This window comes from Ctenopharyngodon idella, chromosome 23, assembly GCF_019924925.1.
Source record: "Ctenopharyngodon idella isolate HZGC_01 chromosome 23, HZGC01, whole genome shotgun sequence".
NCBI classification, from domain to species: domain Eukaryota; kingdom Metazoa; phylum Chordata; class Actinopteri; order Cypriniformes; family Xenocyprididae; genus Ctenopharyngodon; species Ctenopharyngodon idella.
Genome location: NC_067242.1, coordinates 16,107,202 through 16,126,381, shown reverse-complemented (window position 1 = coordinate 16,126,381; position 19,180 = coordinate 16,107,202). Strand labels below are relative to the sequence as shown.

The 19,180-nt window shown below is 37.5% G+C and overlaps 1 protein-coding gene across 2 annotated transcripts; it reads left to right on the top strand.

The window, feature by feature from the left end:
- Nucleotides 1-631: 631 nt before the first annotated feature.
- wasf3b (WASP family member 3b) lies at nt 632-19,169 on the top strand. 2 transcript variants are annotated; one of them, XM_051882257.1, is made up of 9 exons: nt 632-761; nt 5,190-5,355; nt 13,604-13,738; nt 14,061-14,214; nt 15,372-15,489; nt 16,210-16,391; nt 16,467-16,721; nt 17,757-18,067; nt 18,600-19,169. In XM_051882257.1, the coding sequence occupies exons 2-9, from the start codon at nt 5,223-5,225 to the stop codon at nt 18,755-18,757; spliced, it is 1,446 nt and encodes a 481-aa protein (XP_051738217.1). In that variant the 5' UTR covers nt 632-761; nt 5,190-5,222; the 3' UTR covers nt 18,758-19,169. The 2 variants fall into 2 exon arrangements, with proteins under 2 accessions (XP_051738217.1, XP_051738218.1); XM_051882258.1 differs by having other exon boundaries at nt 646-725.
- Nucleotides 19,170-19,180: the final 11 nt, after the last annotated feature.

The following is a 19,180-nucleotide window of genomic DNA, read 5'->3' as shown; positions in this document are numbered from 1 at the left end:
AGCCCCCCCCAAATTTATTTTGGCCTGTCGCACTTCAGAGGTCTATTTTAGTTTGTGCATAACACTGTAGTCTATTTTAGTGTATTGAATTGATGTTTATTTAATTATTTTAATTTTTGGCGCATTATTTTATTAACTAATTTTAAATAACCAATAACCCCTGCTGAATGACTGCTTAAATTAGACTATTTTGTGTTTATTGCTTGAAGCCAAATCAATCAGTGTTTTAAAGTATGTTCAAACTTATTGACCCGGTTTTGGTAACAATAAATCAACATTTTTAATCAACACTCCCCCCTCCACCCACCACCCAGGGTCAATATTTGCTGTCGTATCTCATACCCTATTTGTGGAAAGTGCCAGTTCAAAACGTTTGTTAAAATGCAATTCAGTCTTCAATTCTAGCTATTCTTTTATAATAAGTAGCCTAAGTTTTATGAAGTATTTTTCTGTGGTGTGTTTAAAGCCCATCTAATATCCCCAGATAAAGCCCGCCTTCACACAACCGCCCTGTGGCTTTACGACCGGCGATTCTCTGTCAATCATCCTCAGCCTCGCATCTGATAGGCTGAGTGTGACAAATGGTGGCGCGTTAAATTCTTATTCTAAAATGCTGATTGGTGCGAACAACCCAACATGCCCCGCCCCGAGCGGATTGTTTGGAATGGTCAGATGGACCGATGGAGACACAGGATGGCAATCCGGACCGCTGAAAGCCTGGACATGTGAGCGAATATAATTTTCCTCAAAATTCACTTTTGGTAAGCATCAAACATTTACCTATCTTCGCTAATGTAGTTATTTTGTCATATTGCACTTGTTATATTTACTGTTTATCGAGCTTTATGTAATAAGTGGAACGTGAGGTTTGGGTTTCTTTAGTGGTGAGTTTATTTTGATTCTTGTTTATTTATTTGTAACTAATAGCGGGAATATGTCCTATTATTGTTGTTGTTTTATTTTTAGTGTGTATTCTACTTATTAACATTACTGTTAATAATAATGATAATAACATTGTTATAATAATAACAAGCGTTGCGTGACGTATAAGAACATGTCTTCCTAAGAAAAATACATAAAAAAAGTTTATATATTTTTAATCAGATACACATAATCACTGTAAAGACTGCTCTGTTAGCAAACTGTTATCAGAGAATATAATACATAACAGAATTCAGCCACTTTCCATTTTCAAGTGTTTAGTAATTAACAAAACCGGAAACTTAATTAATTCCACCCGAAAGTGTTAAAATAATAATAATAAAAGCTTTTGGAGCTTTTTAAGATAAACCCAGCCGTTACGTTACGCAGAAATCTCACAGAACCACTGGCTCGTGACATTCACCAACCTTCATCATGTATGACGTGATCCGTATTGAAATATTAATGTAGTCTTACGCGCAGAGATGCGCTTTACTTCAGTTATGAATAGCTAATGCATTGCCGTCCTGCGTTTCAAAGAGCGTTTAGGGAGTGGATGCGTGTCTCCCTTGTTAGTTTGGACAGGATGTGGCCTCCTGTGGTCACGGGATGGGTCTGATGGACTTCAAAGCCTGTCAGCAGCACTGATGGGGCTGTAAACAGCTGTGATGCACACTATTTATTTGTATCCGTGCTTGTTGTTCCAGCATCCCAAAATGTGCTTGTATTATTTTGTCTGTCTGAAGTGCTCTATATGTGTGTGGTTTTTGGAGTAGGCACAGACTTATGGAAAAAGAAGGCCGCTGAAAGGAGAGAGAGAGGCAGGAGTGCTTCTTTTATTTGAAGAAGACCAAGAGGGTGGGTTGGCGGGGGTAACGGGGTTGGGGGAGGGAACAGAACATGCATGGGAGAGCTCCTCTGTTGCCGTGTGAACGGAGGGCTATTGTCCCGAGAACCTTTCAGAGTGGCTTCCCTGAGGTCCCCTGCCACTCTCCCTCCCCCATCATCTCTCTCTCCCTCGTACTTTTTCACTCATTCACTCTTTGCCCGTCCCTTCTTTCTGGATCTGTTCTTCCCAACTGAAACTGTTTCCTGTGTAACTATCTCACAAACTGCTTTTCATGCCACTCAGACTCACATTCTCGTCTCTTTGTCTCCGCTGTGTCTCTGGCCCCCCTCCTGGCGCGGTCTTAATTCAATGCACTATGTAATTAGTGTGGGTTGTGTCCATACTGCCGTGCGCTGCAGAATTACAATGCCATAGAGAGATAGTGCGCTTACTTAATGAACACATTACAACACTCGCAGACATGTTCCTCATTAGACTACAACAACAGCAGTGTCTGAGTGCATGTGTGAGGCCCCATAGCATATTTGCAGTGAGGTCAAAGCGTGGGGCTGTTTGTTTATCGTTTTCACTTTTAAAGGGAAAGTGAACAGGTTTGGCAGGCGATGTGTAAGAACTATGGACTTTGTGGCAACTTGTACAGTTACTATAGTAAATGGTAACAAACTACAGTGCTTATGCGTGTAATACACAGTCATTGTTAAAGGATTAGTTCACCCAAAATGAAAGTTCTGTCATTTATTACTCACCCTCATGTCGTTCCACACCCATAAGACCTTCTTCATCTTCGGAACACAAATTAAGATATTTTTGATCAAATCCAATGGCTCAGTGAGGCCTGTATTGCCAGCAAGATAATTTACACTTTCAGTGCCCAGAAAGCTACTAAAGATGTATTTAAAACAGTTCATGTGACTACAGTGGTTCAACCTTAATGTTATGAAGCGACGAGAATACGTTTTGTGCGCCAAAAAAATTCAACAATATCTACTGATGGGCGATTTTTAAAACACTGCTTCATGAAGCTTTACGAATCTTTTGTTTCGAATCAGTGATTCGGAGTGCGTATCAAACTGGCAAAGTCACGTGATTTCAGTAAACGAGTCTTCGTTATGTGATAAGTGTTTTGAAATTTCAATGGTTCACCACTGGGGGGCGTGATGTTGGCAATTTGATACATGCTCCGAACCACTGATTCGAAACAAACAATTCGTAAAGTTTCGAACCTCTTACGGGTGTGGAACAACATGAGGGTGAGTAATTAATGACATAATTTTCAGTTTTGGGTGAACTAACCCTTTAAGGTTTCTGAATGTGTTATATGCAGGTCCGTATGAAATTAAATTACATAGGATTTATATAAACATCATTCACAGTGCTGCATGAACATTTATTAAATGTTTTGGCTAATTAAATTTTTTTTTTTAGCTCCCTTCTCCATTTCACCATACAAATCCATTTTGCGGAATTCTGCTATTTTTTACCATATACTAAATAATAATTCTGTCATAGTCAATGTTGAGTTTACGTTAAATATTTTGAGTAGTTTAATAATGCTTTTAGCTGTCTTTCAGCTGCATTTAATACATTATATATATATATATATATATATATACATACACATTTGAAATGTGTGTGTAGTTGTATTCATAGTTGTTTATATTGTACAAGCGGGAAATGGGAGGAAGTAAGCAGTTACATAGCAGTTATTTAAGTGTTGTGATTGTGTGTGAGTGAAACTTTCTTAGCGGATACATCGCAGTTATTTTTTAAGTGTTGTGATTGTGTGTGAGTGAAACTTTCTTCACACCCCAACTGCATCATTGTTCTGGCTGTTTGGGACGACAGGAAGTCAGAGATGTGACACAGAGAGGAACAGGAAGTGGAGAGCTGGGTGTGGAGCTGGAAAACAGGAAGCAGGGAAACAGGCAGATAAGATGACCTCTGAGATGTTGTCTCACCATCCCTTTGTTCTTGTCCCTAATCTTTGAATTTCAACCCCCCCCCTTAACCAATCACACAGCAGATGGCCTCTCAGCTGGCCAATCAATGTGGGGGTTATTCTTCCACAGATGGGAGCATTCTGTCATGGCGTCCAGTTGAACCAGATGACATGGCTTAGTTAGGCTCCTTATGTGAGCGAGGAGAATGGAAAGGCACATTTTTTGTGCCATACATAGACATGTTGTGGATAAAATGGGGTAATATTATATCATATGATTTGTCTGTTTTGCATGCCAAGCAATATTTTGCATCAGTAACACCATAGACTGTATTTAACATGAATAACTACATAAAAGATAATATTTTCATTACTTTACATTACTGAACTTCATATTCAGTAAATCAACTTTTTTATTATGGTTCTGTTTTTGCAATCTTATATAAAATCTTATATAATCTAATATATATATATATATATATATATTTTTTTTTTTTTTCTTTACATATTTTTTATGATATAACGATGTGCAGAGACAATATGGGAAAAAGGTAATATGGGATAAGTAATAAGAATAACTAATTAATAAGAATTAAATCTACAGGGAATTCTAACTATTATATTATATTATATTATATTATATATGTTTTTGTAAGAAGTCTTTAATGCTCACCAAGGCTGCATTTATTTGATCAAAAATGCAGTAAAAACAGTAATATTGTAAACATATTATTACAATTTAAAGTAACTGTTTTCTATTTGAATATGTTTTAAAATGTAATTTATTCTTGTGATATAAAGCTGAATTTTCAGCATCATTACTCCAGTCTTCAGTGTCACTATCCTTCAGAAATCATTCTAATATGCTGATTTGCTGCACAAGAAACATTTCTTATTATAATCACTGTTGAAAACAGTTGTGCTGCTTGTTTTTTGTGGAAACTGTGATATGTTTTTTTTTTTTTTTCAGAATTCTTTAATCAGTAGAAATATGGAAACAAATGATCAGTTTGCAACTCTTGTCCTTTGATCTACAGCTGGGCAGCTCGGATGATGAACAGGATTACTTTGACTGTATCTTCTTTTCTTAATGCTTTGTAATCCTGCCATACTAGGCTGCATGTGGAGGGAGTTATAGTCTGTGTTTCTGTTTGTGTTGGGATGGATTGAGCTTCATTTGTGCTGAACGTTAGGAGTGTGATTTCAGAGTCACAGGTCAGTGTAGGTTTTGGCTAGTGTAAGAGGGTTAACCAAAATCTGAGTAACTCAGTTCCCTTTTCTTGATCTCCAACTGTCCCATTTTCATTTGAACGTTCACTCTCTCTCGATGTGTGGGTGTCTGTTATATAATATGAGCTTCATCCAAATACAGTTGAAAACTGAGTAAACATGATAGATGGACCTTGCCTTCATGCTTCAGCAGTAGTCTGTGCACATGTGTGTGATTTTAAATACAGTGTTTGTGCTTTGTCTGGACAGGTAGAGCGCGCTGCGGCTGTATAACGGTCAGTAATGCCGCTGGTGAAGAGAAACATTGAGCCCAGGCACCTGTGCCGCGGGGTGTTACCGGAGGGCATCGGCAGCGAGCTGGAGTGTGTGATGAACAACACGCTCTCTGCCATCATACGTCAACTCAGCAGTCTCAGTAAGTTACCTCGTTCCTTTCTTTCTTTAACACGCATGTTTACCTGGCTAATTAGGGACTTAGTGTCTATTGTTGTTGAATTAAGCTAATTAGAATTACTAAGGACCAGGGGTGTAGCCATCATCTCAGAAGTGAGAGGGACAGAAATGTCAAATGTGATACCATTTTTCCCCCCGACATTTGTCTAATTGACAGGTTTTGTTTTTTCTTATCTCTTGCTTTTAAAGGATTAGTTCACTTCAGAATTAAAATTTCCTGATAATTTACTCGACTCCCTGGTCATCCAAGATGTTTATGTCTTTCTTTCTAAATTAAGGTTTTTGAGGAAAACATTCCAGGATTTTTCTCCATATAGTCTTCTTCAGTGGGGCCCAACAGGTTGAAGGTCCAAATTTCAGTTTCAATGCAGCTTCAAAGCGCTCTACACGATCCCAGCCGAGGAATAAACGTCTTATCTAGTGAAATTATCGGTCATTTTCTACAAAAAAATTAAAATGTATATACTTTTTAACCACAAATGCTCGTCTTGCACTGCGATGTGCCACGCATTGCGTAATCACGTTACAAAGGTCACGCGTGGCATAGGCAGAAGTACCGATCCATAGTCTACAAAGCGATCGTGCAAAGACTAAGTCAAATGACCTTTACAAAAACGGTAAAACAATGATGTCGGACGATTTTGAAGTCGGAGGATAAAATGAGATGGAGTTTTTCGCCCTACCGCGGTACTTCCGCCTACGTCATGCATGATCTTTCCAACGTAATTATGTAATGTGTGGCGCATCACAGAGCTAGTGCAAGACAAGCATTTGTAGTTAAAAAATATATCAATTTTCATTTTTTTTTTTAAAATGACTGATCGTTTCGCTAAACAAGACCCTTATTCCTCAGCTGGGATCATGTAGAGCCCTTTGAAGCTGCATTAAAATTGCAATTTGGACCTTCAACCCGTTGTACCCCATTAATACTCTACTATATGGAGAAAAATCCTGGAATGTTTTCCTCAAAAACCTTAATTTCTTTTCGACTGAAGAAAGAAAGACATAAACATCTTGGATGACATGGGGGTGAGTAAATTATCAAGAAAATTTTAATTCTGAAGTGAACTAATCCTTTAACTGGCTGAGAAATCAAATACACTCCTGAATAATAACCAATCAATTGTATTCTATAATATTTTTTCCTATATTTTTCTAATGACAATTTTATGATTAGTTTATATACTACAAACACTTGTGCATTAAGTCATCATGGATTTTATAAGGCAGAAAATATATTTTATGGTTTCTATACTGTAATAAAGACCCTTTTTTTCAGATTTAGCAACATTTGGGGACAATTCTCGGTTATTTTGTCGCAAAAGTTGTGCTAGATGTGGTATCTGGCCCCCCGGACCATTTCTGGGTCCCTGAGGCGATCGTGTTCTGGGGGGTGTCCTCTCTCTGTTTAGAGTCACTGGAATCGTCCTAACTGGACCCCACCCCCCTTTACGTTTTTACTTGGGCCAGTATATAACCAACAAGAAAGAACGTAGTTGTAGCAACCACTCAAAACCACATAGCAACACCCTGGGAACCAGCCACCAAACCAAGTTTCGCACTCACATTTGTTACTTGCTTTTACTATAAATGCCATTACATTACTCTAAAAGTTCCATTTCTTATTCATTTTAAACATTTGGTTTGTATTTCCATTCTATGTGGTCTATAATTTAGTGGTCCAGTGGTATTTTCAGCTCACGATGCTGGAGAGAAGCTTCTTAATAATAATTCCTCTTGACTCACGGGACTCTCAGTCTGTATTATGTAAGACCATTATCTTGAAAACATGTCCTCTGAATCGGCAAGTCTCTCTCTGTGTATCCAGCTACTGATTTGCCCATCCATCCATCCTCTGTTCTTTTTTTCATCCACCTGTTCCATAACTCCCCAGCTGACCCCTGAAATCCCCTGAAGTGTCTTTACTGTGCCTCTGCTAGTGCTGTTTAGTGGATGCCTGTAGAAGGAATCGGCCTTTCAGTAGCAGCTGTGTGGATTAAATATAAATGACAGCCCAGTGGACTTGAAGGGAAAGCTTTAGACGATGTGTGCGTGAGACAAAAATAGTTTGTGCATGTCTGGAAACATGCTTTTCATGTGTTGGTGGGTGTAGTACTCTTGTAGGAAGTGTATGTACGTGATCTGTGGTGTATATATGTGTGTGTGTGTGCACTGGGTCATAAGCCAGGAATTTGTAAGGAACAGACACTCTTCCTTCCTGTAAATATTTTCCTGTGTGCTTTTGTTTAACATGACAGTTATTAATAGCCTCAGTTGAGGTATTAAAAAAATTAAGTGTATTCTTTGTTTTTCTTTTAAACATTTCTCCACCTTGTTTTCTTGAACAGCAGCAGAATGTAAATGTAGCTCATTTATATTTTCTGTCCTTAATGTTCTGTATTTGCTGTATGTTATGCATGTAAAAACTCATATTTAAATACAGAAAAAAGCTAGATTTTTATAGAGTTAATTTATATATATATATATATATATATATATATATATAAAACACATGCTGATATAACTATGAATAAAATGAATAATTTATATAAATTAATCAACTATGGGCACTTTATGTAACTATTGTTTATATTAAATAAATATTATTTTAAATTATTAAATTATTATTAGTTAATTATTTTAGTTATGTTACTATCAGTATCATAATAATATATGTTGTTATATATTTAATATATTATAATAATATTGTAATTAGTTATTATTAAAATTATAATAATATTTAAAAAAAATTGAAAGTCTTTGAAACGTATTACCATGATTAATTTTCTCTTTAATGTAATGCTATTTTATAGGTCTCAAACCTAGACTTTCAGCATTAAATATAAGAAAAAATTAAAAATATATGAATTGTTACATTTTTTTAAAATGATAATATAAAAAATATAATTTAAGCAAAATTGTGCGGAAATTATTTGTATAAATTTTTACACAAATTTTGCCACTTGTGTTGTCATTTACACCACAACAAACAATTTTGACCCTTATAAAGTTTTGTTGAAAGTGTACTTGTTTACCAAGGACCAAGGATTGTCAATGAAGTCAAGTCAAGTCACCTTTATTTATATAGCGCTTTTTACAATGTAGATTGTGTCAAAGCAGCTTTACATTGATAACTGGTACATTGTTTGACTGCACAGCAGCTCTTAAAGAATAGTGTCAATGCAGGCAGATCAAAAGCACTGTTGAATATCAAAATGTCAAGTCAAGTGTCCCCAACTAAGCAAGCCAGAGGCGACAGCGGCAAGGAACCCAAACTCCATCAGGTGACATCAGGTGGCAGACAAGTGGCAAATTGGTGTTAAAATGGAGAAAAAAACCTTGGGAGAAACCAGGCTTAGTCGGGGTGCCAGTTCTCCTCTGGCCAACAGTGCTTTGTTACAATTCAGGTTGCTATCATAAGTCCAATAGGATCGCAACATTAAAAGTATTTATTTCAGTTCCATCCAATTGAGGATCGTATTCATCACGCCGGTATGGACGGTTGTTGAGGAACTGTGTCGTGGCTGTCGTGTCGATGAGGCCTTCACAGGGGATGATCTAGTTGACTCAATCTCTGCTGATACTTCAGGGCTGCGTTGTGGTCGTGTCAAGGTGCAGGTCCTTGGTCTCACCTGGATACGGCCCGGATCCGGTTGACTACGGTGAACCTCGGGATAAACAGAAAGACTAATATTAGCGTAGATGCCATTCTTCTTCTGATGTAACGAGTACATCAGGTGTTATAGGAAGTGTTCCCGGTTCCGGCTGACCTAATTTATGCAGCCTAATAATCCTTTAACGGATTTGGAAATATAAATTGGTAATGTGTTATGTGTATGCCAGGTTAAAGAGATGCGTTTTTAGTCTAGATTTAAACTGACAGAGTGTGTCTGCTTCCCGAACAATGCTAGGAAGATTGTTCCAGAGTTTAGGTGCCAAATAGGAGAAGGATCTACCACCTGCAGTTGATTTTGATATTCTAGGTATTATCAGCTGGCCTGAATTCTGAGATCGCAATAGACGTGAAGGACTATAATGAATTAGGAGCTCGCTCAGGTACTGGGGAGCTAAACCATTTAGTGCTTTGTAAGTAATTAGCAAGATTTTAAAATCTATACGATGTTTAACAGGAAGCCAATGCAGTGTTGACAGAACTGGGCTAATATGGTCATACTTCCTGGTTCTAGTAAGAACTCTAGCTGCTGCATTTTGTACGAGCTGTAGTTTATTTATCAGGCGAGCAGAACAACCACCCAGTAGAGCGTTACAGTAATCTAGCCTTGAGGTCATGAACGCATGAACTAACTGTTCTGCATTTTTCATTGAGAGCATATGTCGTAGTTTAGATATATTTTTAAGATGGAAGAATGCGGTTTTACAGATGCTAGTAACATGGCCTTCAAATGAAAGATTGGTATCAAAGAGCACACCTAGGTTCCTAACTGACGACGAAGACTTAACAGAGCAGCCATCAAGTGTTAGACAATATTCTAGGTTATTACGTGAAGAAGTTTTTGGTCCAAAAATTAGAATCTCTGTTTTTTCTGAATTTAGTAGTAGGAAATTACTGGTCATCCAATTTTTTATATCAGCTATGCACTCCGTTAATTTTGTGAATTGGTAAGTTTCGTCAGGGCGCGAAGAAATATAGAGCTGAGTATCATCAGCGTAACAGTGAAAACTAACGCCATGCTTCCTAATGATATCTCCCAAGGGTAGCATGTACAGAGTGAACAGTAACGGTCCTAGTACTGAGCCTTGTGGTACTCCATATTGAACTTGTGATCGATATGACATGTCTTCGTTTACTACTACAAACTGATAACGGTCAGATAAGTATGATTTGAACCATGACAATGCAATTCCACTAATGCCAACATAATTTTCGAGTCTATTTAAAAGAATATTGTGATCAATAGTGTCAAATGCTGCACTAAGATCCAGTAACACTAATAGAGAGATACAACCACGATCTGATGATAAGAGCAAATCATTAGTAACTCTAATGAGAGCAGTCTCAGTACTATGGTACGGTCTAAATCCTGACTGGAAATCCTCACAGATACCATTTCTTTCTAAAAAGGAACATAGCTGTGATGATACTGCCTTTTCTAGTATTTTTGACAGAAAAGTGAGATTTGAGATCGGCCTGTAATTGACTAATTCTCTAGGATCAAGTTGTGGTTTTTTAATAAGAGGTTTAATAATAGCCAGCTTAAAAGTTTTTGGTACGTATCCTAATGATAAAGATGAATTGACGATATTGAGAAGAGGGTCTATGACCTCTGGAAGCATTTCTTTCAATAGCTTAGTCGGTATAGGGTCTAACATACATGTTGTTGATTTTGATGATTTAACAAGTTTAGACAATTCTTCCTCTCCTAAAGCAGTAAATGAATTGAATTTTTCCTCAGGGACACTACAATGCACTATCTGACACGATACTGTAGTAGACGGTTGCATGGTTATTATTTTTTCTCTAATATTATCAATCTTGCAAGTAAAGAAGTTCATAAAGTCATTACTGCTGTGCTCTTTGGAAACATCAGAAGTTGAAGCTTTATTTCTTGTTAATTTAGCCACTGTATCAAATAAATACCTAGGGTTGTGTTTATTTTCTTCTAAGAGTTTTGAAAAATAGGCAGATCTAGCAGATTTTAAGGCCTTTCTGTACTCAATCATTCTCTCTCTCCACGAAATACGAAATACTTCTAGTTTTGATTTCTTCCAGCTGCGCTCCATTTTTCTGGCTGCTAACTTTAGGGCCCGAGTGTGGTCATTGTACCATGGCATTGGATTAATTTCCTTAATCTTTTTTAAACGCAAAGGAGCAACTGAGTCTAATGTGCTGGAAAAGACAGAGGCAATAGTTTCTGTTGCAACATCGAGGTCTTCTAAGCTGTCTGGTATGCTAAGGCGATGAAAATGATCAGGAAGATTATTTATAAAGCAATCTTTAGTGGTAGAAGTGATGGTTCTACCATATTTATGGCATGGAGGCAGTTTAGCCGCCTTGACTAAATGTAGTATACACGAGACTAGATAATGATCTGAGATGTCGTCACTCTGCTGCAGAATTTCAACAGCATCAATATCGATTCCATGTGACAATATTAGATCTAAAGTATGATTATGACAATGAGTGGGTCCTGACACATGTTGTCTAACACCAATAGAGTTTAGAATATCTGCAAATGCCAATCCTAATGCGTCTTTTTTATTATCTACATGAATATTAAAATCACCAACAACAAGGACTTTACCTGCAGCTAGTACTAACTCTGATAGAAAGTCAGCAAATTCTTTGATAAAGTCTGTATTGTGTCCTGGTGGCCTGTATACAGTAGCCAGCACAAATGTCAACTTACATAATGTTACGTAAAGTACCATAGTTTCGAAGGAATTATATTTGAAAGACTTCTGACTAATACTGTAAATATTACTATAGATTACAGCAACACCTCCCCCTTTGCCTTTCTGACGGGCATTGTGTCGATAATCATAACCTTGAGGACTAGACTCATTTAAAGTAATGTAATCGTCCGGTTTTAGCCAAGTTTCTGTCAAACACAGCACATCTAGATTATTATCTTTGATAATATCATTAACAATAAGTGATTTTGAAGAAAGGGATCTAATATTTAACAACCCGAGTTTTATCATTTGTTTAGCATTATTATCTCTATTTTTTATTTGTTGAACATCAATTAAATTTTTACCATTAAATGGGTTTGGAAGTTTTTTGTTTTTACTAATTCGGGGTACAGACACAGTCTCTATTTGAAAATATCTAGGTGTAAGAGTTTCTATGTGTTGAGAGTTATCTGAATTTTCTGACTTCTGTAACGTGAGGCAGCTAGCAGACGGTCGGTTTAGCCAGTTTGTCTGCTGCTTTCTGACCTGGGCCCCAGTTTGTCATGTTTCAGTTCTAAGACTATGTGCCATATTACTAGAGAGAAGAGCAGCACCATCCCGGGAGGGATGAATACCATCTCTTTTTAACAGGTCAGGTCTGCCCCAAAAACTTTTCCAATTATCTATGAAACCTATATTATTTTGCGGACACCACTTAGACAGCCAGCCATTGAGTGATGATAATCTGCTAACTATCTCATCACTCCGACGAACAGGAAGGGGGCCAGAGCAAATTACTTCTCCTGACATTGTACTTGCGAGTTCACACACCTCTTTAATGTTAATTTTAGTGATCTCCGACTGGCGAAGTCGAACATCATTAGTGCCGACGTGAATAATAATCTTAGAGTATTTACGATTAGCATTAGCCAGCACTTTTAAATTTGCTTTGATGTCAGGTGCTCTGGCTCCCGGCAAACATGTGACTATGGTGGCTGGTGTCTCTATTTTCACGTTCCGTGTAATAGAATCGCCAATAACTAGGGCACTTTCAACAGGATTCTCAGTGGGTGTATCACTGAGTGGGGAGAACCTGTTTGATGTTCTTATTGGAACGGAAGAGTGGTGTTTTTCGCGGCTAGGCCGCCTCACCGTTACCCAAGTGCCCTGCTGCACGGGCTCTACAGCCGGAACCAAACAATGTACAGAGTTCACTAAGCTAGTCGCATCCAAAACAGTATCTGAAGCCCTTGCATTCTTACTATCCTCGATTAAAGTTTGGATGCGTGTCTCTAATTCTGAGATTCTCTCTGTCAGCCTGACTATTTCCCTACATTTATGACATGTAAATCCCTCATCACTGACAGAGAGAGCTATGGTAAACATGTGGCAAATGGAACAGGTAGCAATGCTGGGAGAGGATGACATGACTCACCGTGTTTGTAGACTGATCCGACTTACCACAGCTGTTTGAAGAACGCGTTGAAAAAGGAGCGCGCGAGCGACTGTTAACAAGTTGACAAGCTAGCGCTGCAAATGCAAATGCGTTGTAACAGCGATTTAGATTCAAATATTACAAGCTAGCGACGTCAGATTAGTGTGATAGGCAATATTACATATACGGTAATAAAAAAATAAGCAACAATGAATAAAAGTAAGAGATTCAAAACAAAGCTATACGGAGTTACAGACGCAAACCAATCTGAGCAGCGAGGCAGACAGGAGCCATAAAATATATATTTTATATATATATATATATTTTCCCTTTTTTTTATCTTTATCTGTTTTCCTCACAAATGAAACTTTTCCTTCTTCTCCTTATTCCTTATTAACCTTATTCTCCTCTTATCTCAAAGGTAAACATGCTGAAGACATATTCGGAGAACTCTTCAACGAGGCAAACATGTTCTATTTGCGGGCGAACTCTCTGCAGGATCGGATTGACCGACTTGCCGTCAAGGTCACCCAGCTGGACTCCACAGTTGAGGAGGGTGAGTCTGCTTCTGGGAAACAAGGGCTCAGGGTCATCCTTCAATACACGGCGGCCATCGGCATCTCAATTTGTCCTAAAACAAATCTCTGAGGTTACATGGCTCCAGTGTGAGATCAATACCACTGTATTCCTCCAAACCGAAAATCAACAAAAAAATAAATAATGCAAAAATTTTGTGCACCCCACATCTCTTTTACCCAGACCAAAGCGTGTCCTCACATCTCTTTTTTCAATTAAAAGATCAATACTGGAGTTTACTTTACACACTCTGGAGCGCAGGTGTAATCAATCTCTCTCTCTCTCTCCTTCACCCTGTGCAGTCTCTCTTCAGGACATAAACATGAGGAAGGCTTTTAAAAGCTCTACTGTACAGGACCAGAAGGTGGTGTCCAAGAGCAGCATACCGATCCCAGTGACAGAGATGTACAATCTGAGTGATAAACCACCTCCTCTTAATATTCTCTCACCCTACAGGTATGTGTCTATTCATGTTTGGGTCAGATTTTGAGGACTAAATGTCCCCACAAGTATAGTAAAAACTGTAAGCACAGTCCCAATGAATAAAACTTAACATAATAAATAATACAAATAATGTCAGTCTTTGGTGTTCAGTCGTTTTTTAAAAATGTATAAACAATTTTATAACAATTCTTAATTTATTATATGAATGTATGTATTATTTTTATAATAATAATTACAATATTTTATTTTTCATGTATCTTTATTAATTTAAATTAAACCTTATTCTTTGTAATATTTGCATACTAAATTGTTATTGGTCTTTTCTCCATCTGTGTAATCATATATAGCCAGCTGTTTAATCCCATGCACAGCCATCAGGCGCTTTCTGAGTTTTATGCAAATAGGAAATCATCTCTGATACAGCATTTCATTTACTGTACATATAATCCATAAAACCTGATCTTGCTTAAAACTTATACATTATTCTTTTACTGCCTCGACAGATTAGACAGGTCAGAAAATACCATTGAATATACCAGAAATAAATAATGTATTAATCCTTTCCCAAAACATTAATATGTATTAGAAGTGGTACTTATAAAACAATGTGAAGATGATGAATGTAATCCTTAAATCTGTCTTCTGAAGTTTGTCAATCTGAAGTCTGATTAAGGAATATAGAGCAGTCATGAATACTTAAAGCTGGCAGATGTAGTTCATGGGAACGCTAGCTCTCAAGGTAGTGAATATGGGCCACTCATTAATACTTAAACAGATCTAATGCTGAATGTGTGGAGGGAATGTTTCAAGGGACAGTGGCTGCGCTCTGACTCATCTTTTTCTGTCTGTTCGGCTGAACGCGGTTAACAGAGTTTTAGGAGATTTTGCATAAATGATTAATGGCCAATTAATAGCACTTTTGGAAAAGCAGCCACTCAGAAAAGATGCATCAAGATGCTTTTAAAATCCTTTTCTCCCCTGAAGAGGTCCATAAAAGCAATCCAGCAACTGGCATTCTGAATGGGAATGGTTACATAAATGTATTCAGAGACAAATCTACCACACTCATTGCTTTATTGAGAGATTAATTGAGAGAAATTATTTAAAATAGCTTTGAATAATCAAAATCAATCACGAAAATGAAGTGTTTTTCATTTTTGTTGCCATAGAGATGATGATAAAGAAGGACTGAAGTTCTACACTGACCCCTCCTACTTCTTTGACCTGTGGAAGGAGAAGATGTTACAGGACACAGAAGACAAGAGGAAAGAGAAAAGAAGACAGAAGGTTGAACACCCTTTTCTTCCTCACTTTTTCCCTCTTTCTTGAGTTTTTGTCCCACCCTTTTTTTGCTGGGGTCAGAAATATATATGTTTTGAAAGAAATTAATACTTTAATTCAGCAAGGATGCATTAATTTGATCAAACGTGACAAATACGTTATAAATATTTCAAACAAATAGAACAAACATTATAAATATTTCAAATAAATGCTGTTCTATTCATCCAAGAATCCTGAAAAACTGGATCACGGTTTCCTCAAAAATACTGTGAGAAATGTTTCTTGAGCAACAAATCAGCATATTAGAATGATTTCTGAAGGATCATGTGACACTGAAGACTGGAGTAATAATGCTGAAAATTCAGCTTTGCCATCAGGAATGAATTGCATTTTAAAATATATTCAAATGGAAAATAGTTATTTTTTAAAATTGTAATATTATTTCACAATATTGCTGTTTTACTGTACTTTTGATCAACTGAATGCAGCACAATTCTTTCAAAAACATTAAAAAATCTTATCTAGCCAAATTTTTAAATTGTAGTGTACAGTAAAATATCATATGTCAAACTTCCTACTCCACATAAATGTATATTAAACATCAAATATGTTCTGACTGGCTGTGTTCCATTAGGCAGCATTTTGCTGAAAACCTATTATAATGTTTGTTCACGAGGCGAATATGTAATAATTAAACTTATCTTGTCTTTTGATACTTTGCAACAGGAGCAGAGACGCTGTGTGGACGGCACGCTGCAGAGGGAGGTGAAAAAGGTGCGAAAAGCTCGAAACCGCAGGCAGGAATGGAACATGATGGCCTTCGATAAGGAACTGAGACCTGACCATCGACATTCCCACACTGTGCACAGAGGAGGCTCCACGGAGGGCATCATGTCCCCAGAGCACAGGTAACATGGGCTACATGCACTTAAGTGCACATATATAAACTCAATTTCATCTAATCTAATTCATAATTCATGCAGGTCTCATGGAGATCATGGAGATCACGGTTATCTCTCCATGGCCAACCACGCTGGCCACGCCCACACTTACTCTGGGCCTCCGCCCAGCATGGCGGCCCTGTCAGCTCATACCCAAATGACCATGGACCAGGATTACCGGGGTGGGCCTATGGCATACCGTTCTGGCACACTGGGTCGTCCGCACCAGGCCCCGCCCCCTCCACCAGTATCAAACACAATTAACGGCTCTATGGCCCTCCCACCTGCCGACTACAGGTTTGTCGTTTTTATTTAGATTTATCAATTAGTTATATTAACAAAGTTGAACAAATGATTCTAAGACATGCTCTGGAAAATTCTGTAATATCAGTAAGATTTTTATTGTATCATATGTCATAAGATATTAAGATATTAATGACATTTGTTTAACTTTTTTTTTTTTACATATACCAAATTTGATAATATTACTTTATATAATTAATATAATATTACTTAATATTATTACATAGTATTACTTTCTAAAGACTGTTCAGAAATCATGAGATTTTAAATTTATCCAGAATTATATTATATTTAAAATATTAAAATATATGTTGTAAAAATAAAACTTATTTGTGAAATAAAAATGTTATTAAATGTACAGTGTGTGTGTATATATATATATATATATATACTGTATATATATATATACATACATATATATACAGTATATAAATAAATATATATATATATATATACTGTACATTTAATAACCAATAAATCGCATATTTCCCTACTATATAGTAAGCGAAAAACAGTGTGTAAAAAAATAAGTATGTCCGAATTTACAGTACTCATAAAAGAGTAGGCAAAAAGTATCCGGGTGACCTACTACTTCCGCCGAGATTCTGAAGTGAGGATTTGTTTTTGCCAGTGATGCAACGCAACTGATGCTGGTAGGTCACATGATAATGGCAACATGGCAAATTTAGTATGTAGTAGATTACTTATTCAAAATGAGTACCTACTCAAGAGAGTATGTGATTTTGGACTCAGCGCCTATATGTTAGGAACAGGGGTCTTTCTGTAAGGGGATAGGTAGATTTGGTCGTCCTTGGCGTCAGAAAGTTTGAAAACCCTTGGTCTATATTTTAAATGCCACAGTAGGTATTTACAAATGCTGCCACCTAATGGTCAACAAATTTGTGACATCCATTCATGATTTCACTGTACAGTTATACTTTTTACTTTTGAATTTATATAGCATCAGTTTATGCTAAATGAGGTGAAAAAGCATGATTTAGTTTTCTTTCCCTCTTCCTCTCTTGACAGCGTGGATTACATGAATTCTGGGGCACCGCCTCCACCACCTGCTGTCATCCCATCAGCACAAACTGCTTTTGCTATGCCACCCATGGGACCGGTCCCGCCACCAGGCCATCTAGGACCGATGGGAGCAGTCGCTGGCTATGCCCCACCCATTCCACCTACCTCTGTACCAATGGCTGCCCCTCCTCCACCAGTAGCCCCACCCCCTCCCACCAGTGCAGCCCAATCTCTCACTCCCAAACGGCCCTCTGTGCCTAATGAGGCCCAACCCACGAACGATGCTCGAAGCGACCTGCTCGCTGCTATAAGAATGGGTATGAAGTGTTTTTAGGTTATGAATATAGGTATTTCACACATAAACATCTTGTTTTTTGATCATGGGTAGATGTCTTTACTGTCATTTTTGATCGATTTAATGCATCCTTGCTTAATGAAAGTATTAATTTCTTTAAAAAAAAAAATTGTACTGACCCCAACTGACTATAAATTGCAGCAGTTCTTAATACATTATATGATGAACAAGACGAACAGTCAAAGCATGAATCAAACGCCTGACAATTTCTGTTTTCCACGCATCCTTTTCTTATTTATATCCCTGCATGTGGGCAGAAACGAATCATATAGAACAGTGAAACCCTGTAACATTAACTTCTCTGTCTCGCCTACACTCGACCACAGTATCTCACAGGAGATGGATCATGGGAGCGCCACTGACTTCACTTCTTTGCTCATTTGCAGAAAGTTAAACTTCTATAAAGTTGCCTGACACGCCCACATCGCACGTTCATCTGTCATTGAAAATGAATGAGTTGAGTTGTTGATGGTGTGTGTTTGTTTGTACTGCAGGTATCCAGCTGAAAAAAGTTCAAGAGCAGCAGGAACAGCAGGCAAAACGAGAACCGGTGGGCAATGATGTCGCCACGATCCTGTCTCGCCGCATCGCTGTGGAATACAGTGACTCTGAGGACGAATCTGAGCTAGAGGACAATGATTGGTCTGACTAAAACAATACTAATGCACAATATTCACAGACACTCACTCAGTAATTTACCTGCAAACAATAACATTGCATTTCCCATACACAAATGATCTCGTACTGTATGCATTTTAATAAAAGCATAATAGGCCGTCTGCATTATGGAATACTAAGATAGTAAGTCTTTTCCCTGAACTACCACGTATGATGCTTTTTTCCATTTTTTCTAAAGCTTTTTAATGCAACACTTGTTAATAAATGATATGGACATACTGTATGTAGTGAATAGTAACTGGAACTAAGGATAAAAAAGCATGTTGTGGACATCAAAAACAGACGTTTCTGCATGAAAGTTTCTATGTACGTTGAGAAACATTGAGGTCAGTAATTATATTTGTGTGAACTGGCCCAAGGTGTTTAATTAAACTACCTGAAATGTGTTTTCTCGGTT

Excerpts from the sequence above, each read along its gene's own strand:
- wasf3b (XM_051882257.1), top strand. The coding sequence starts at position 5,223 with ATGCCGCTGGTGAAGAGAAACATTGAGCCCAGGCACCTGTGCCGCGGG. Across the intron at positions 13,739-14,060 it reads GGACTCCACAGTTGAGGAGG|TCTCTCTTCAGGACATAAAC; the intron begins GTGAGTCTGCTT and ends CACCCTGTGCAG. Across the intron at positions 14,215-15,371 it reads AATATTCTCTCACCCTACAG|AGATGATGATAAAGAAGGAC; the intron begins GTATGTGTCTAT and ends TTGTTGCCATAG.